Source organism: Melozone crissalis, unplaced genomic scaffold (assembly GCF_028551555.1).
Source record: "Melozone crissalis strain CALT ecotype California unplaced genomic scaffold, PUWL_Pcris_2 ptg000019l_1, whole genome shotgun sequence".
Classification (NCBI taxonomy): Eukaryota; Metazoa; Chordata; class Aves; order Passeriformes; family Passerellidae; genus Melozone; species Melozone crissalis.
Genome location: NW_026535797.1, coordinates 14,000,083 through 14,021,005, shown reverse-complemented (window position 1 = coordinate 14,021,005; position 20,923 = coordinate 14,000,083). Strand labels below are relative to the sequence as shown.

Genomic DNA, 20,923 nt, shown 5'->3' with positions numbered 1-20,923 from the left:
AGAGAGCCAGAAATGGAATTGGTGAAAAGAGTTTGCTTTGTTTTTTTTCCCCTTTATATACTTGTCATAGGATCAGCATGAAAGAGCAGGAGCAGGCCAGGACCAGGGGAAGAATTTTTATTATATACTTTCTGCCTTGACAGTAAATGAGTAGAGTTTTGAGGTCACAGTTCATGTTGAAATGATTAATTTTTGCCACTAAATGGGAAGGGCTGCATGGAGTGCCTTCTGTGCCCTATTGATAATCCACTTAGGGGCAGGATGGAGTGAGCAAAGCAGTTGCTGTAACCCTCAGAGCAAATCACAGTTTTGTTAAGTTAGGGTTGAGAGAAAGAGGCTGATTCAGCTCCCAGATTGGATGGATTGTCCTGTATGTGTGTGCATGGACTGTGTGTTGTTGTCTCTGCGGGTATTCTTCACTTAGGGACCAATTGACATGTGACAGTTGTTGTTTCAAATACTCTTTTGTGTTCAGACTTCCTTGAAGAGCCCAGCCCCTTTGGCATGGGAACCAGTTGTTGGAGCATGGCATTTGTCCTTGGGCTTTTTATGATGGAGAAGCAGCCTTCTGAGAGGCTGCTCTGATCACAAGTCTCTGGATGCTTTTCTAACGCTGTGAGAGGTTGGAGAGGTGGTTGCTGCTGGGAGGCAGATAATGAGCCTGTCTGATGCAGTGATTGTGCTGAAAGGGTAGCCTGATGGACCTTCAGGTTCAGGCTTTTAATTTTGGTCTGTAGGTACTGCTTGTAATCTGTGAGAGGAACAGCATCAACAAAGCAATGAACACCTTTCCCCAGTTTGCTCAGGTCCTCAGAGTGCAGCCATAGATCTCAGGCTCGACACTTGGCATGATAGAGGAGACCTTTGGGGACTCCTGGCAGTAGTGGTGATGGAAGAGGGCTGATAAGCAGATCTACAGCCTCTGAAGAAAGCTTCTGTTTCATGGGTGGTTAATTTGCTGAAGTTCCCTGCTTGTCTTTTCCCAGGTTATTCATTCCTACCATTTCTCAGAGATTTCTGCTCTTTCAGTTCTGTGTAATACCAACTCAGGCCCTTCTGTGGGCAAGATACTCCTGAGGGAAGAGAGGCATTTGGCAGGACAAGAGCAGAGCAGAAAAAGATCAGCTAGAGATCAGCTCTTAAAAGCAAAAGGATAGACTAGTTACTTGTGAAAGAAGTTGAAGCTGCCACTGATCAGTGGGTTGAATTGGAGAACTGATACTCTTGGGTGGATTGTCTGTAATTCTTCATGTAAGAGAGGGCAAGGTAGGTCATGTCATGCTGAAAAAACCTCATAAAAGCTGATGAATGCTCTTTCCTAAGCTGGTGTCCACTGCTTGAGGCTGCACGAATGGCTTCCTGCTGCTGTGTGGCACATGGGAAGAGCAGGCATTCAGTTGTGTGGGTATCTGGAGTGTTGAGTGTGTGCTCACCAGCTGTGGGTGCTTGGGTTTGCTGCTGGGTGGCACTCTTGTCTCTCAACTGCCAGTCATTGTTCTGGAGAAAGAAGCCCCTAAAACCTGTCTAAGGAAATCTGGCTTATGTAAGACTTTCAGTGAAAAACTTTCAGTGAAAAATTATATTTTAAGTGTAAGTTGGTAGCTGTAGGGATGTAAATTATTTTTGAGTTCTAGTATGTGTGTCTGTGCTTCCCATAAAATATATGCATTTATAGTTGCTCATAAAATATGAGCAACTATATTCAACTATATTCAGATATTCAAAGGCAATGTGGAGGATATCCACTTGTGAAAAATCTTTTAGAACTAACTAACATAAAATCAGCAGTTCTGTATCTTCCTTTTATTTTGAAATTGTGATGATATATTAAGGCAGATGATACATTTATGTAAAACTTGCCCTATGAAATGGACACTTTGCTTGGCAGCCAGGCTCAAAAATAGCATGGCAGATTGCCTGCACTCCCACCAGTGTGGATGGGTCCGGAAGCCTGCAAAGAGTGAAGTCAAAGCAGTAATTAGGCAGGCAACTATTAGCAAAGATGAAATGGGGAGAGGGACTGGCTGATGGAAGCTGGGAGGATCAATAATGATAGTATTATTTATGTTATGCACTGTTTTCCTGCAGGGCTTTACAGTGAGACAGGAAAGTAATAAATTGCTATTATCTTTGAATATGAACAGGTGGGGGGCAGGAGCAAGGAGAATTTGCTCTTAGAAACAGAAGTAAAAGGATCGTGGGGGAAGACTTCAAATGCACATCCTTGGGTTGTTTCAGGGAGAATTAAAAGCTATTAACATTGTAGGCTTTTGCAAGTCTTCTCCCATTCAAATTAGGGAAGGGGATTTTTTTCTGTCTGCTAGGGAGAGCCACCACTTTCTGATGTTCTGTTTTTGATGTATTTTTGTGTTTTGTGGAGTAGTGAAATTGATGTACAGTTTAATTGTTAGACATCCAAGGTCAGGAACCATGGCCTGGCTCTTTGGAGAAGAGGTTGAAATTTCTTGAGACTTTTTCAGTCATGTCTATTGTGCAAGAGCGTGGAACAGTACAAGTAGTGATCTGTGTTTCTAGTGCCTGGGGAAGCAGTTGACCTGTGCATTTGTGTTTTCTCTTAGAGCCATCCTGAAATGGGCCTGATGACATCACCAACGAGCCCAGTTCCAACCACACCTGTCACTCCACTTGGAACCACCCCACCTTCTTCAGATGGTAAAAATGCAATGATATCCTGAGGAAAAAGAATTTAAAACTGTTAAATAACTAGCAAACTATCTTCTGGAGACTGCAGCTAATGAGGTCTGTCTGGAGCAGATGTAACTTGGTGGTCTTTTCCTGGAGTAATATGCCTTGCTAAAAATGAGCAAGATTCTTTGACTCAAATTTATTTTTATTTTGCCTTGTGTATTGCTCAATGCAATTATGCTGATATTCCTTCTGAAAATAGTACTGCCCCAATATTTGCATGAAAGTATACCCAGCCCATTAGTTATTCTGTGTAGGCTTTTACTTATGAATATTTCTAGTGTCAGGTCCTTTGCCTGGGATTATTTCTCATTGGAACAGATTTACAGAGAATTGCTGTGGATTCCTGCTTGTCGTTAATGCACTTGTCCTCAGCTTTGAATTAATTGGGATTTGAATTCAGTCTGGGTGTGGAAGTATTCCTCCCTCTTACTGCCTTTTCTTTGATAGGCTTTGTAAAGAAATGCTTAACCTGAGATCTCTCTTCTAAATGAGATGTTATGTGTCCACATAAATATGCTTTGAAATCATCTAAAATAAACCCCTTTCATTTTAGGGTATGGATAGATATAGCCTAGTTGAAGAGAAGAAATGAAATGGCTGTTTTCATGTACTTTAATGTCATCTGAGCTGAAGAGAGTTTAATGAAGGAACAGAGTCAATTTGAGTAGAGCACAGTTTGGAAATATTTCTGGGGAAAAGCAGCCTGGGTTACTCAGTTATATCAGCTATTCAGGTCATTTGATACCCTAGTTAAGGATGATCCTCCTCATGGATGAATTCTGTCTGGTTGCCATGGATAACAAAAGCTTCAGATAAAGAGTCCCCTATGTCTCTGTGTGCATATAACATAAAATGTGGAGGGATGGGCATTTTGTGGGCTTCTGTTCAACGTGTTCATTGCAGATGTATCCACCCCCACACCATATTACACAACTGACAGAATTTATGCTTACCTACATCTACGGCTTGCTTGCCCCTTTTTTCTTTATTTTTGCATTTACCACAAGACAAAACAAAACCTCCATCCTGCTTTCAGCATAGGCAGTGATCTTGAGAAGTTTGTGGCTTCTTGTGGCTTGTATGGTTATTTAATTTAAGAAAAGGATCTGATCTTTATGTGCAGCGATTGCATTGGGAAAGTTGCTTTATTTTTGTCTGCTGTCACCTTGTTGATCCCTACAATGTGGGGGTTTTTTTGCGTGGCCCTTGGCTTGGTTTAGTTTGGTGGTGCTTGAGTACTGCTGTTTTAAAGAGATGTCAGAATTTTCCTCATTTACTAAGGTCTTGCAACTCAGCTGTAAAATTTGCCTATGGCTGCCAGTTAACAAGAGGCTTTTTGGCTTTGGAATGATAAGATTGCTTTCTCTTTAAGGCATGAAAATAATGTGTAGTTGAACTGTTTACAAGTTACATTAACATGTAGAAATCCATCTATCAATTTCAGGTGCTTTTCTTTGTCTGGGATAAAAAAAGGGTTCATATTTTAGTTTGAAATTTCTCTGCCTGTTAACCTATATGTAAATTAAGACCTTGTAAAGTATCAAGATGTGTGTTAAAAAGGTCTGTATCATTAACCAGGATAAGCAGAGATAAGCAGAGATGTGTTCTTCAGAGTGATTTCTTCCTTTTTTTTTTTTTTGAGAAATGAGGCTTTTGCTAGAAACTGTTTATCCATAATATGTAAATCAAGTGTGCCTGTCACCATAGTTATCTAAATGTCAGTTTGCTTACTGTTGTTAAATATTCATTCACTACGTTCATTGTAACAGCTCAAGAAGGATCCACTGGGGATATAAATACATTTTTCAGACTTTTCGCTAAATCTTTGAGCTATTCATAATATTGGGAGTGAGAAAGCTTCCAGACTCATTGCACAGACTTTGCCAACAGACATGGCACATTACTAATGTGTCAGGAACCCCAGGTCTTCAAGACTGAATGGACTAAACTAAACACTTCATGCCTGGGAATGTGCAACCTTTATAACCTAAAGCCCCATTATGTTTTTTTTATGTGATTCAAACAGTGAAGTTACACTGATCTATTTGGTCTCTTGTTTCCAAGGGCTACAGTTTGGTATTGAAGGTGATTGTGTAATCCTGAGTTCCATGAGAACCTCTGCTGTACTCTGGGCCTCTCACTGCACAGTTTAAAGAATCCTGCATTTTACTCTTGGCTTGTCTCCTTCATCCTTCTGTGCTGGCCCTTGCCCCAGTTGATGCCTTACTTGCCTCATTACAGGGTTATGAGATACAAGCCTTGAGTTCTGAAAGGTGTTTTATATTAAAGCAGACTTTTCTCTGAACCAAAATACAGCTGTGTACAGGATGAAATTCCCCTCAGAGCCCCCAGCCTAGTCATCCAACAATCAGATTCCTCACTTCTTACAAGGTCCAATCTCATGATAAATACCTTTTTCTTTCCTAAAAGGTGAGAAAAGCCTTGAGCATTCCTGAGGATGGGCAGAAAAGAGATGATATAATACTTAAGATGTGTGTACTGGTGGTCTGCAAATCAGTTTCCAGTGCAAAGGGTGTCTTGTCTTAGGCTGCTTTTGTAGCATGAGAAGAGAGAGTCTTTGGTCAATCGTAATTCAAGCCATCTATGACCTCTTGAATGTGAGAACCTGTGAGTTTCACCCCCTAGGCAGCCAGAACAGTCATGTTATTGTCATGTCAGGACAGTTGCATAGAGCTGGAAAAGGTCTCATTAACTCTTGAGCCCAGTGCCCAGTGCTTGCAGGCATATCAGCATACAATCCCTTGAATTTATCAAGCTCTGACTGAATCTGTTCAATTTGTTTCCCAATAATTTCTGTTGGGGGGAGTTTTGGCATCTTGTTCCTTGGTTAAAAATATTCAACTTTGCAACCTGGATTTCTTGTCAATTCCTATCCATTTGTCATGGTGTTAAGCCTCCCTTGAAACAAAGGTTGCTCTTCTTCATGTGTTGGTTTACTCACCTGTGTGTTTTGCTGTCTCTCAAGAAAGGTAATCTCTTCTTCTGGCCAACATACTAGCCTGTCTTTAAACTTGTTCAGGTTTAAGTTTATCCTCTTTGAACACAGATTGTGCATAATTATGCACAGTGGTTGAGACAAGGCCTCACCAGCACCTTGTGCAGGGCACTACAGTGTTTGTGTCTCTGCTGGAAGTGCATTTCTGGATATATGTTGTAGAACTGCAGTCCTCAGCCCTTCATGTTGGTAGCTTGTCACCTTGTGATCTGATCATGGTATTTGGTTTGCAGCTGATGAGCTCTCAGCTTGCCATGGAAATAAATCCCCAAATTCCTGACCCTATGGCTTGCATTGTTTAATTTCATCTTGTGTTTATTATCTGTTCTTGTTTTTATCCCATTCTTTGTGTGCAGTCTGATACTCCTCTGTGCTTACACATCCCAACTTTCTGCCATTAGCAGGTTCATTATCAAGCAATTATATCCAGGTTTGTTTCTTATATCCAGGTCACACAGAAAAACAAAGACTTATCCTCTAAACTGATGTCTACAGAATTCAAGCAGTAATTTTTTCTCAGTCCAGTATTTTCTCCAATTGTATGTTGTTTGCCAGATCTTTGATATGAAATAGAAATTTAATTTAATTTAAATTTCTTTATAAGTTCCCACCTATTTCCTTCACTTTTAATTTTTTTATACAAAGCTGTATTAAGTACTCTACTGAAATGTTCCTAAGCTAGCTCCATCAGCTTGGGGATTTTTTTGTCTGAGCTACTTTATCTTAAATGGCATCAGACTTATCTGACAGGATCTGCAGGTAAATGCATGATGCATGTTTCCCACTGATCTTTCTCCTCCCTTTCAATATTTCTTGTAAAGCTTTCCAAATGGAAAGGCAGAGAATGGCCCTTTAGGACAGCTCAGGCTCAGTCATCAGTAAAAATGTGGCTCAGTCACATGGTAGAGGCTTGACAGCTCATAAACTCAGTGCTTCAGATGGTGCATGGGGAATGGGGGAATGAGTGGGGAGGCACATTGTGCAATTAGCTGAGGAGATGAAATAGCTTCTTGTAAAGTCTAAGGCTGATGATGTCCATGGTTAGGGTGTCAAAAGTACAGCTGGTGTGCTAGAGAAATGCCAGTGAACTGCTGAGGGTATGGAAGGTACAGTTCTGCTTCCTGCTGGGTTGGGATGTACCTAGCACAAGCTGTGACTGCTTTTGCTTCTTGGTTTTTATAGATCTTCTGTTTCTGCCTTCCTTTTCTATCTCTTTGGTACTGCAATAATTGTTACATTATGTCTTGCGTGTTGCTTCTGCAAGAGAAACTGTTGTTGAGAGGGAAGAATGGAATCGACACAGACCTTTTGGAAGTAACATTTCAAAATTGCTGAAACAGGGAAGGGCCTTTCCTGGGCATATCTTTTTACAAAATGAGAATTGTGTGACTGTTATCTGTGTTGCTTGTAAGAATTAATTGGATATCAGTGCAAATATCCCGATTTCCCCAGACTGGGGATGTTGATGAGTGCTACAACCATGGGCTCATCTCCCTGGGAGGAGGAGCAGGGGCAGGACAGAGAAGGATATCACTTTGCAGGGTACCACAGTCTGTGCTTAGAGCAGGAGGAATGTTCTCTGAGGGAGGGTACCAGTCTTCATAACAAAATCTTTCCTGGGTGGTCATGGAGGAGGAGGAGGAGGTCAGGTGGCCCTGCAGATAGGCTGAACCTACCCCAGACCTGTGAGTCTGTGTCTTAGTTCTCTGTATAGTTATTTCTTGTATTTGTATAGGATAAATGTGTCTTATCTGCTTTGTTCCAGTTATAAGCTCTGCAGAGCTGCCTTTGGATGCTGATGTGCAAACGAGCAACCTGCTGATAACCTTCTTGAAGTACAGCTCGATTGTGATGCAGGACACAAAAGGTAAGTGAAGTCTGTGCATGCAGCCAACAGTGCTTCTGAAGGCAGGAGGGCACGAGAACATGCCTAGTGACTCCAGAAATAGAAATGGAGTCTCTTTATAAAAAAATTGACGATTTCACCTTTTGAAAAAAATTAAGTGATTTCTTATTGTGAGATAAGACGTATGAAAGTAGGAGAGATGTCAGGTATGGAAAGAATGTAATAATAAAAGATAATACCTAATAACCAAGCCTGTCTATGTGCCAAAGGTGTGAGTATATCTGATTCACAACTATCTGTCAGAGAGGGCAAGTCTGACACCAGAGCTGTCTTTTTAAGAACACTTAGAAACTGACACAGAGGGCAAAGCTCAGCATTAGAAGGAAATACTTCCTTTGTCCTTTGGTTAAACAAGTAGCTCTGTTATTATAAATAGGGCAGCAGCAACTTAGACTGCGTTGGCAGTAATTTGCTTGAGAAAGTATCTGTGTTGTGCTTTTTGTTTCTCCTGTAGTTCTGTGGGGGTTAATTTCAACTTGCTGGAGCTGAAGTATTGCTTAATCTCCTGTTCAGGGTACCCAAGGGTGCTGTTTTGCCCAGTGGTTATAAGGGCAGGACCACAGTGTGAGCATTACAAGTGATCTTTGCACCGTATTTCAGGCTATTACTGACTTTTGCTGTTAAGTTAGATATAACAATAGAAATATGAAGATTTCTGCAGAGCTATGATACATCAATTACTGAGTTTCATGAATGCATAGCATTGAGTAAGAGAGCAGGCAGTTTCCTTTTATCTACTAGCTTGCAGTGAAGTTGTATTTTGCTGTCTGGCACTTGTTCAGTAAGCAAGCTAGGTGAAGAAAAAGTAATAATTGAAATTAGGACCAAAATGAACTTCATGCACCCCTATCTGGTTTTGGCTGGGACAGAGTTAATTTTCTTCTTAGTGTCTGGTACAGTGCTGTGGTTTTGGATTCAGGATGAGAATGATATTGATAGCACACTGATATGTTGGCTGTGGCTAAGTAGTACTAACCCCATGTCAAGGACTTTTCAGTGCTCTGTCAGTGGGGAGGTGCAAAAAAGCAGGGAGGGAGCAGGGCCAGGGTAGGTGACCTGAACTGGCCAGAGGGATATTCCACACCACAGAATGTCATGCCCAGTATGTAAACTGCAGGAGTTACCCAGAAAGAGATGATTGTTGTTTGGGGATGGGATGGGCAGCAGGCAATGAGCAATTGTATAATGAACTGTATTGTGCATCACTTGTTTCTCTTTGGTTCTGTTACCCTCTCTCACTCTGCTGATGATTATTATGAATATCACGATTATGATGATGAGGTTTCAGTTATTAAATTGTTCTTATCTCAGCCCACATGATTTACTTTTTATTTCCAATCCTTCTCCCCACTGTGGGGAGAGGAGAAGCATTGTGAGTGATTGAGCAGCTGCCTGGTACTTAGTTGCTGTCTGGGGTTAAACCATAACTCCTTGGAACCCAGGCAGAATCAGGTTTACCTGTATCTTTTCTCAGAGGTTTTGCTGACAGGTTGGGTGAAGATACTGTGATAATGAAACACCACTTTCAGCCTATCCATTCCAGTGTTTAACTGTCCTTGCTGTGAGAAAGCCTTGTGTGCTTCCTAAATTCTTTGCTGTGATTTAAATTAATTACTAGTTATCTTCTCCAAGATAGATATGGAGAATGTATTATTTCTTTTTTCTATGTGTCATCCCTTATGTATTTGAAGTCTGCTTTCATGTTTCCTCTTGCTTTTGTCTTTTGAACTAAACCACATCAGTCTTGGCTCAGTCATTCTAATAGATTACACACGTGAGAAGGACTTAGCAGCTCTCTAATTTGCTCATTCTCATTTGCTTTTCTCAGGATCGGTCTTGCTGATCCAAGACTCTGATGGAAGAATTTTATATTTTTCAATTTAATTTCTGCCCTTATTAGTCACTGTAATATGAAAAGTCTGCAAAGGGCCTTGGAAGTTGCCACACAGGATTAGTTTCAGATAGAATAAAATCTGATAGAAGGGATTCCTTACTAAACAAGCCAGTGAGAGATGAGTTTATTGTGTTATGAGACAGGAGTTGATGTTTCTTTCTTTACTTTGGTTCTAGCTTGTGTAAGGTCTGAAATTTGTGTAGCTGATAGACCTCCTTCCCACCACAGTAATTCATGGCAGTGAGCTCCACTGATTGATCATTTAAAAAGTGTGCCTTCCAAACCCATACTTATTAATTCTAGTGGGTATGTTCCTGTCCTTCTGTTTTGATTATAGATGCAGCACTGCCTTATTTTTTTTCTTGTATAAGATCAAGCATGGAGCAGACTGCCCAGGGAAGTACTCAAGTCACAATCCCTGAAGGTATTTCAAAGACATGTAGATGTGGCAGTCAGGGACATGGTTTGCTGGGAGATTTGCAGTGCTGGATTAACATTTGGACTCCATGATCTTAAAGGTCTGTTCTAACCTAAATGATTCTGTGCTTCTATGTGACACCAGTGTAGCAAGAAGAATGAATAATTCTCATTTGCTCCTTGTATCTTGAGACAGGTGGGAACACTTAGAGGGGAAACTGGTTTGTTCCACATCCAGGACTAGACAGTTGTTTTGGTCCTATCCCAGAGAGCATAATTTAATAGATTGTGTTTGCTAGAGCCTTCTCTTGTTATCCTCCCTTGTGTCAGTCAGAGGCAGCTGCCTTGGGAGAAACAAACCCTCTGTGTCCTTTTCTCCCATCTGCAAAACAGGTTTTGTGCTGCTATGCCTCCCTGTAGAAAGTGGTTTGCTTTGTTGCTTTAATGAAGGGTTTTGTGAAAGTGTGAAGTGTGTGCAAGTAACTGCTTGCATAGCTGCCCCACAGCTCCTGAAAATGGTCTGATGTTCACAATACACTGGCAGAGGGCAGAGTCCATGGTGTGGAACAGGAGCCCTTACAGCATCATCCACAGAGAGAGCAGTGGTAGCAGCACCTACAGAAATATACAGGGAGGCCTTACAATATGAAAATAACAAGACTCCTGTGTATCAGTTTTATTCTAGGTCATTTCTCCTCCTTGCTGTAGTACAAAACTTCACACTTAAACGTTTTAGCTGAGGTAAGGAGATGGGAGAGGCTTTTAACTCTTCCATTCCAAAATTCCTCTTCATCTTAGTGCTGCAAGATGAAATCAGCACACTTCAGGGCACATCTTGTTAGTAAATATCTGTCCCTGAGCAGCATAGAAAAGAAAACAAAACAGGTGTCAAACTAGACAGAACAGCTAGCTAAGCCCATTCTATCTGTTTTTGTAATTACCAGATATACACCAGCTAGCAAAGTGTTTGTCAAAGTCAACTGCAAAGAAGGAATTTGGCTGATGCTGTCTTCTGCTTTATATGAAAGTGTGTATGACTGTTTCAGATATCCCTCTCCTTTGAGTTTGACTCTAAGGCAGAAGTCTGGGATGGCATGTTTGTACTCCTGTGCTTTAGAGCAGCTTTTGGAAATCTTGGGAATATACAATGTGAAGCCTTCTCAGAATTTAGTTATGAGTGTGTTGTTTATGGTTGGTTTATTTTTGTGGGTTTTGAGGGTGTGTGGTCCAAGCACATTATTATTTAGAATGAAGATTTTTAAATGTGCTTGATTGGGCAGTACCTTCTACGACCTGATCTTACCTGACCCTGCTTTGAGCAAGGATTGAACCAGAGATTTCTTCTATCCTGTGTTACTCCATGACTATATGTATCTTGGTTTTTTTTTTTATATTCAGGGTTAAAGTTGAGAGGGGTTTTAGATAATCCAAATAAAAATTTCATTCTTCTGCCTTAGTCCCGCTGTTTTGCTCCTGCTGTCATTCAAGGCAAAAGCTGTTTGAAGTTGTGAGATGAATAAGAAGTTGTGGAACATGATCAGGGTGAAACTCTTGCCTTAAAATGCTAAGTCTTTGCAGAGTCCCTTCTTTCATGGTTTTGCAAAGAGCAAAGTAGGTCGTGTCTCGCAATGTTGGGGTTAAAGCTTGGAACTTAGAGCATAATGTCAGCAGTTGTTTTGCTACACAGTGCTGTGCCTCTGTGAAAGCTCTGCTGCCTGTTTCATAACCTACAGCAAAGGTGATGTTCTGCTTTGCACCTTGTCTAAGAGAGGGAACAGTGTGTCTCTGCTGTGACAGGAGGACAGTATTTAGAATATCTGTGGAAGTAAAACTGAATGTGACAGAATTGTGGATTGTTGCAATGCTGTTGGAAGTTCAAATCTGAATCTTTGCTGTTGGTGCTGGCTGGTGACAAGTGGGTGGGATTTAGTGGCCAGACTGGAGGGTGAGTACTATCAGCTGTTATGGAGGAAGTAGGACTATGAAGAATCTCCAAGCTGGGCTTTTCTTTTGCTGCAACAGCTGTCTTGCTCTTCAGCCTTGCTAGGCTTGTGTGGCTCATGGAGGATTTGTTTTCTCTCCTTCGCAGATGAGCACCGGCTGCACAGTGGCAAGCTGTGCCTCATCATCCTCACGTGCATAGCAGAGGTAGGTTGCTGCTGTGAAGCTGCTCAGCTGATGGTGTGTTACAGGGCTCTATGCCCCTGCCTCCTGTGGGGCAGGAGCTGAATGTCCACAGTGGTACTGAGTGGTGAGGTCCTCAGACACTTACTTGATGCAGGACTGTTAAAGGTGACTTGAAACTTGAAAATGGGATTATCTTATTGGAATTGACCAAATTCTGGGGATGAGTAGAGAAAAGAGTGAACCCAAAGCCTTTTCTCTCTTAACTTTTGAGTGACCCTGTGGTGTGGCTTTTAGATGAGTAATGTGCTAATGGCTTTCAGCTCTGAGCTGTTCATGGTAACCATAGGCTGTGCCATATCCCTTCTGCCAAAGAAGGATACAAGCTGAAAGTAAGTCACGTGTTTGTAGGTCTCTACAAGCAAGACAAGGAGCAAATGTGGTAGTAAGAAAGGCAAATGTGGTAGGGTAAGAAAGCAGCATCACAGAGTTCTGTCAGCAGTCCTGGCTGAATGTGGCACTATCTCATGGGGACTATGTTCTAATGGCTGACTGATGTCCTGAATGGTGGTTGTGTTTGTGTGGCATTTACATTTTGCTTGCTTGCAAGTAAAGACCTTTCATCCTTAAAGAATAAAAAGCAGTGAGGTTGATAGCCCTTGTAAGGACTCTGTAATAATGTTTCTTCAGAGTGCAGCCTGAAAACAAATCATCTACATTTAAAATTTTTCTAATTAAATGGTTTTGGCACTTGTTCTTCAGGTGGCTGCATAGATAATGTAAGATAAGAAATTCTGTTCCTGCATAACAAGGGCATTCTTTGGTTCTGATATTAAAGAGAGGGTATTTATTAGGTATTCTGGCTGTGCATTATCTGGAGAAGTCTCTTTAATTTGGAGGCGGTCTTGGAATGAGATTTGCTTGAGGGATGGACCAGCTCATAAACCTATCTGCTAGTACTGTAGTAGCTTCTGGAATCAAAATGCCAGAAGAAACCTTTATCCACACAGTCACAGAACTGGTGCTGGAGACCCACCTCTTATATTATATACCTGGAGCACTTGTTAAACTTGTCACACCATGGTGTGTACAGTCCAGAGTTTAAATGAGCAAAGGGGGAGAAAGTTAGACTGAACTACTGCTTGTTTTGTTAGCAATTTATTTTTCTAACGTGGAATTGGATCAGGAGGGGTTTACTTTTGTGTGACTGGAAACATGGGTGGGACAAGAAGAAATGGACAGATAGCTTTATAGCTTGGTGGTTGGTTGTATCTTGGGAGTTTGACACTGGAACACGTGTGATTTGAAAGCCAGCTGTAGGGTGTTGGGCTTGAAACACCCTCTCTTTTTTTGCCCTTTTCAATAGGATCAATATGCTAATGCTTTTCTTCATGATGACAACATGAATTTTCGTGTAAACCTACACAGAATGGTGAGTCTCTTCCTCCAGATTGTTTTCTCTTTAGAATGCAAACACAGAGGATTTGAGTATGTATGAAAAGTATATGTTGAGAATTGTGTCGCAGTCATCTAACCTACATTGCTAAGGCATGTGGAAATACTGTCAGAAATGCAGTAGCTGCAGAATGATTTGGAACTTGCTCTCAGAATGTCTCCATTCTTCAAAGAACAAAGAGCTCTTTGCCCTGTCAGTGAATTCAGAGGCCTGTCTAGCTGGCGAGGAGCTTTGTATTACGAGGTCTCTGAGGAAATCAGTGCTAGAGAGAACATTCTGCCTTAATCTCCAGCAAGCATTAGCCCACATGTGATACATAATAGCCAGCTGGAGTTACACTGAGTGCTCTTATTTGGCTTATTCTGGGTGGAGTAATTCACCTTCAGGGAGGAAAGTGTTTTTTCCAGAGCTTTTTCCTGTGATGGAAGTGACCTTACCTGGCTCACGAAGCTCTGCACTTACTAGTAAGTTGAATAGTTATCCTAACTTGATCCATTCTGTCTTTGTGGTACTGGCACAAAGTTCCACCTCATCTGACAGTGAAGCAGCAATTGGAAGTCACTCACTGTTCAAGAAAGAAACAAACATTTTACTTTATGGAGACCATACTGCAAGAATGCTAGTCATTAGCCCTTAACAACAGATTTGCTATCCAGTTTGCCTTTCTGGTCTGTTTCAATGAACACCAAAGCCATTGACTACTGTACACACTGTTAAGAATGCCAGAAACAAATCAGTATGTTAGCCAAGAGGGAGGAATTTCTGTGTGATTTGTTTTTGTCTTGGGGTCCCTCTCCTCAGTAGAACAGTGCCTCCCAGATAGACAGCTAGAGAAAGAAATCCCCAGTATCAGCATGCTGGAAAGCAGCAATTTTGTTCCAGCCATGGTCTTCAGGATTAGTATGTATAAGATGGCAGTTGGATAAAAAGACAAAAGGAAGCCTGTGCTGATTGTACTATTTGCTTGAAAAACACAGTGATAAACAGACTGTCACTTGAGGCTTGTGCTGACTTCTTTTCACCTTGGTGTGTTTGCAGCCGATGAGGCACAGGAAGAAAGCAGCAGACAAGAACCTGCCCTGCCGCCCGCTGGTGTGTGCGGTGCTCGGTGAGTGTTGGCAGAGCTCCTGGGTGCTCGTGGCTCCTGAAGCATCTCTTGTTGGGCAACAGAAATATGAGGTTTGAGGATTAAATGGAGCAGTGGATGGACTTAAAAGAAGGACAGTTACATACTAAAGATGTTTTCAGCAATCCATGCCCATCTTTGTACATGGCTACCTTGCAGACAAATCCGAGATTGCAACTCTGTAGCAATAAATCCTACATACACTTACAGAAAGTTTTACAGACACTGCTTGGTCCATTTGAGCTGAGTTTTTAGTAAGAGGGAGGGCAGTTGATTAATAAGTTCAGTGTTTAGGTGAGTGTGGTAGCAGCGACAAGTACTTTATAGATGATATGGTAATGGCAGACCTATGGTTCACAAAAACATATTTGTGAACGTGTTTGCTGGGCATTGAGCCTTTTCTGAGCCAAAAAACAACAGGAATGTTAGTAGCTAGGATTGGTTTTGCCTGTGGATATGGAGGCGTAGTTGAAAGCTTTTCATGCAGCACATGATTAAGTTGTGACTCTCGTTACTGTGGAGGCCAAAAGCACATGTGAGTTCAGAAATGGATGGAGCCTGCATCCCTGAATGGCTGTTCAGCCTCATGGTACAGAAGCAGTCTTAATCTTCAGCATTTTGAAACATGATTGTTGAAGCCAAGACACAACAGCTGAATGAAGAATCTTTCTAGAGCTCTCAGATCCCACAGACTCCTCACCTGCACTGTTTCTAGTCACTGTTGAGTCACACTGCTGGGCTCTTACTGCCCTAAGAGGTTACAGCTCAAGATTGTGGCTTGGTATGAATATTTCGTGCTGAAGTTGGGTTGAACACACCCCCACACATATTCATTTGTCATTGATTAGCTTCTCTCAATTGTATTTCTATACTCTTTGCCTCTTATATTCATACTGGAGGCCCTTAAATGTTAGACACATTCTACTTTTTTCTTTTTTCCCTGAATTAGTCTTAAGCACAAGCTTAGCCTCTGTTGAGGTCAAACTAGCTTTACTTGCTTCAGAATTTATTTTAGGAAAAATAGGTGTTATTTACAATGTCTCTTTAAGTAGCGTCTAGGTTGTGCATTGTTTCTAAATAAATTTCTAAAATGTGCTTCTTAATGGAATTTTCCATTAGTGACAGGGCTTGAAATATGAGAGCAATTCTAAACATCAGAAGTCATGGTATAGTCTTTATTTGACTAATAGTGGGGGAAACCATATGGGGAAGCAGTGCCTCAAAGCAAATTACAGTATGTACCCTCAGTTTCCAGTAGGTTCTTTTCTAGTTCTAGCAAATGTCTACTGTTCTTTAGAACAAACAAACAAAAAAGTGAAATCCCTTTCATCTAAGCAGGACTATTGTCTGGCAGAGATAGGTAGGTGGGGTAGTTTGACTTCCTTGTAGCCTACTAAAAGCTAACAGTAGCCAGCTCAATACTTACTTTATAATTTTCTTTTCTGTCAGATTTGATGGTGGAATTCATTGTAACACACATGATGAAAGAATTTCCTATGGATCTCTATGTGTAAGTGTCTGTGGGGTAACTCACCGTGATTTCATTTGAAGTTTGAATTTAGGTAGAATCCTGCCCATAGAGCAATCTTCTGGCTGAAATAACACTTTGTGGCTGGTGGGGAGTGGGATGGCTTTTCATGAACTCTTCCAGTAACTTTTTCTACTTCAAAAATCCTCTGTGTGCCAGAAAATTGAAAGCAATTCAATTTCAGACTGTTTCCCTAATCTACTTGATCTAACACAAAGAGCTTTTCAGTCTAAAAGAAGTTTCGTAACACGGAGTCATTGCAGCAATCCCCACTTCCCAGAAGATGAATCTTGGTCTAGAAACAGAAAAGACAGTTTTGAAAAAGCAAGGATGACTGGCACGAGGCCTGAAAGGCAGTGTGGAGAGGGAGGGAGGGAGGGAGGTTTAAGGCTGAGATGGCATGCTAGGCAGCAAGGGGTAAAACTCAGCAATGGACAAAAGGAGACCAGAGGACAGAGCTGCTCCTGAGCACTCCCTGCGTCCCACAGGGGCCTCTCCAATGCTTTGTACTGCTTTAGCCTGGAGGGCAGAAGTAGGATTTAGACAGTTTGTTGGCCTTGCTCTGACTGTTTGTACAGTGCTGAATTTCCCCAAGATGTGAACAGCACTATATTCTGGAGCAAAGATAAAGATAGGATGTTTTCCCTTAAGGTAACTTTTCAGCATATTCTGGTTTTGCCCAAATAACCTTGCAATTACAGTGCCTTTTCAAGGGTTGTGCAGTTCAATTGAGTTTGTGAGAATTTCTTTTTTTTAATGACAATTGCAGAACTAATTATAGACGGATGTAATCCTCTGAAGTTTGACAAGAAAGGTGTGAAATGCTTGGACTCAAAAGTAGTATCACATCTAGAAACCCCATAACGTTAGAAATAATGAGCAGTAGCAACCATCAGTGGACATTTGTATCCATTTATTTTGTCATGTTTGTGCAGTCCTTTCACTCTGCTCCTGTCTGAAACCATCCCATAGCAGACACAGTTATTGCAGACAAAGCAGGTGTTCTGAATGCACAAGTAGTGTCATACTTCTCTGCAGTGCATTTAAGAGGTGACGATATGAAGCTGCACAAGGTTGGGCATATTAATATTTAAAAGAGAAATCCAGATTCCTTAGACTAAGAGTGCTTTTTGTCCATTATTTGTATTATGAATCCTCAGCACGAAACTTTTAAAAACCAGAGACACCCCACCAGGACGGATAACTTCATAACTTGACTTACAGCCAAGCAGATGCAAAGGTTAGATGGTGCTGGACATTGTCCAGTACCAGTAACATCAGAAACAGGAGATTTCTCCTCATAGGGGTTGCTGTTCCTGATCTGAAGACAGCTGTCTATTCTAGCTGGTTTGCTTTCTTTTCTTGGTTGAATTCATGAGAATCCAATTTGAAATGCAGCACTTAATGTCATGCTCAGTGATTATAAATAGTTTTACCTTTATTCAAAGTTAGTTTCAGTTCTTGCCTTATTGTATTTTTGGGATTATCTATGGGTCTGAAAAGAATGATGTATACCTTCTGCATCATATTTTTTTGCTACAACCTTGTTTTAAAGCCTTGTCTTGAACTTTTCACCTCATTTTGAATAAATTCCATGCAAATTTTTAGAATTTAATTTCTCCATGTTTATCTGATGTGCAGTGTCTTTCATCAGTGTCTTTTCAGAAAGGTGTGAGTTTTAATGAGATAATGTGTTTTTGAGAAATAGCGATTTGGGGGGAAAGAGATGTTTCTGTTTTGTAGTCTTCCTTCTCTTTTTTCTCCATGTCAATAGCTAAAAATAGCTTGGCCTGACCAATTCAAATTTGTATATATTTTTGTCTTGTCCATAATGATAATGTTACAGAATTTACTCACTGTACTGTATTTTTAGTTTGGATGTTATTTGTGAAGAATGTTTGTGCACTTAGGAGTCTGTATGAACATTAGATGCTATAGGGACCTACAGGATTTGGAGACTTGACAAGTGTACTTCTTGTATGTTGGGGGATTCCAGAGCTTGCATGTGTATTGCATGAACATTCCAAAGCTCATACTTAAATTAAGGAGACTGGAAAATTTGATAGAAATATATTTATTTTATTTTTTAATGTAGTTAAACCATACACCTCAGTCAAACTAAAAATCCTGTAGTTTTTCTGACACCCTCATTTCCTTTAGCCTCATCACTGGGGCCAGAGAAACAGAGAAGCTCCATTGTGTCCAGATTTTACAGTAGCTTGCAGTACCTCACTGCAAGTTAAGTAACTCGTTCTGTAGAGTTTATGAGGCCCCTAGGTTAGGGTAGCAAAAGGTGAAAAGTATTTATTGAACAGCAAACATGCATTTGTGGTCAGTCCTATCCTGTTGATTGTAAACTGGCATACAGGCCACTTTTTTCATTTGGTCAGATTCTTTTGTGAGTGTTGATTCCCCTTAGGAGGCAAAAGTCACAACTCCCATCCTCCTCTGGTAGTCTTTGAATTTGTCTATTTCCCTGCTGCTGATTTCAGTGATATTTCCAGGCTTGCTGTAGAATTGTGGGGAGATACAATGTCATTAATCCTTTGCCCTCTCTTTTCCAGACGGTGCATTCAGATTGTGCACAAGCTGCTGTGCTACCAGAAGAAATGCAGAGTGAGGCTTCATTACACTTGGAGGGAGCTCTGGTCAGGTACTTGGCCTCTGCAGAGACAGTCAAATAGGAAAACCCACAGTGATGGTTGTTCTGTGGCTGTGACTGCTTGTTCCCTTGTTCCTGGGTTGAAAAGCAAGCAGCAGTTCTGTTAAAGCATCTTTATGTTGCTTCTTAGTTGCTGCATGCAAATTGCCTCCTTTGGAAAGCCAGTTCATTATCATAATGGTAGCTAATTTACTTCCTTGTCTTCCATGCTCACTATGGTATCCAAATGTCTTCGTTTTTCTGTTCCATTACCTGAGTCTCTCTTTACCTGATTGGAGAAAATGGAGTAATGTTTTATGGAGTAGTATTTCTCTCTCAGATATTTGTGAGTAGAAAGGAGGTAGGCTCTTGGGTAAAGGGAGATGGACCTTGCTTTTCCTTTTACTGCAAGAGATGCTCACGCATAGAATAGTGTATGCAGCTCCTAAAGAGAGCAGCCTTGAAATGTCAATGTGAGGGAAGAGAGGCTTTTAACTCTGACCTTTGAGTTGATGGTAGATAGTCTGGTTCATGCCATTTGCATCCCAAGATGGATAAATAAGTATTGTGGAGTCTGACATAATCTAGTGGACAGCTTTGTAGGACTCTTATGTGAGGCAGTCATTGTGTGGGAGGTCTGGGGAGGGGAGTAGCAGAATGGATGATGAGACCTAACAGGCATCTTTGGTGGATATGGTTTGTGCTTCAGTTCTTATCTAGCCAGTGAAGTAGCTCAGCCAGGAAAGTACAGTCAATCCCCTTGCTGTTGTGGCTTAAACAAGAGCTTTATGAAAATTCAAGGGAACATGGCCCTAATTGTGTATTCCTGGAGCTGTGTTTGAGACCTAGGATCAGCGACTTGCCTGGTGTAATGCAACTCTCATCAGAAATTTGAGAGAATGGCTTTTGAAAGAGGCAGTGATCAGTGGTTTGTGAGGCTCTTCTCAATTGACACTGAGTACTTCCCTTCAGTAGCTTTGCCCAGCTGAGGTGTAGGTACTGAGAAATGAACCAACGACCTGAGTCATTTTCAGTTACTGAATTTTCACCTTATGTGACATGTGGCCCATTCAGACTTTCTAAATTATTCTTGCAGAAGGTGAAGTGGGTGCCACTAATTAAGGGATTAGCAGTTCCTTTTCAGTTGTTTTCCTCAGAACAGAGCCCCTAGAGGCATGGCTGTAGTGTAGTGCCAGTTCAGGAGATGAGTGTCTAGAATGTGGATGTCTGTTGTGAATGGAAATTGCATCTGGCAATGTGTGTGATATCTTCTCAGCAGTTACAGTGAACCAGAGCCATTTCCATTTGGCCAGGATGGAATTTTCTGCTTTTCTACATACTGGCAGAGTGGAAGTTTGAAATATAGCACCTTTTGCTTGAAAGTATTGTTCCACAGTTCAGGGAGCACTCGTTGGCATCTTTAAATCCTTAACTTTCCCTATTTTAGGGAAGGAGAAAAAATTAACATACTCACTACACATTGAGATTCAGCATCTTGGGATATTCTTGTTAGCTGTCTCTAATTAGCTGGTGTTTATATAGACCTTTGGAAACATAAAGTGCCTCAGAAGTATTAAGTACTGCACATGCTTTGAAAGCAAAGCAGTGATCTAAAAACACTTGGGTTGGTCAGGTTTCCGTGAAGGAGCTGAAACATTGACCCGATGTAGCTGAAGAGCTCCATGCTTATGATAGATTTTTGTGTATTTTAGGTGATCCTCTTCTGAGAGTAAAGTAATGTAGAATGTTTCAAAATTGTTATTTTTTTAATAGGATGTTGAGGTGACCAGAGGGAGATTCTTCTGTAGCTGCATAAGTGGTTTATACAGGCTGGAAGACCCTGGGTGAAATGGTGCATACACCTGTAAAAGGGCAGGTCCTGGCTGTTCCAGGTGTGCTTCTAGAATGCTACATAAGTTGCAGAATAAATGCTAATTGCCAGCCCTGTCTTGAGATCTGTTTCATACTTAACTCTGACCCTGTCAAGGTTGCTCTTTGATTACCCAGAATGCTGCTGCCTTTGATGTGAAAGAATATCTCTCTCTGTGGTCTTGAATCTATGTGACAGACAATTCCAAACCAGAGCACAAGACTTCTGAAATAATT

General features: G+C 41.1%; 1 protein-coding gene across 2 annotated transcripts in view; it reads left to right on the top strand.

Annotated features, from left to right (window-relative positions):
* ARMH3 (armadillo like helical domain containing 3) overlaps positions 1-20,923 on the top strand; it is a 121,685-nt gene that overhangs the window by 19,938 nt on the left and 80,824 nt on the right. For both annotated transcript variants that reach the window (XM_054277134.1, XM_054277135.1), the window contains exons 14-20: positions 2,580-2,673; positions 7,491-7,592; positions 12,032-12,090; positions 13,433-13,498; positions 14,561-14,630; positions 16,098-16,158; positions 18,741-18,829. In XM_054277134.1, coding sequence (XP_054133109.1) covers positions 2,580-2,673; positions 7,491-7,592; positions 12,032-12,090; positions 13,433-13,498; positions 14,561-14,630; positions 16,098-16,158; positions 18,741-18,829 — 541 coding nt within the window. The remainder of the gene's footprint in view (positions 1-2,579; positions 2,674-7,490; positions 7,593-12,031; positions 12,091-13,432; positions 13,499-14,560; positions 14,631-16,097; positions 16,159-18,740; positions 18,830-20,923) is intronic.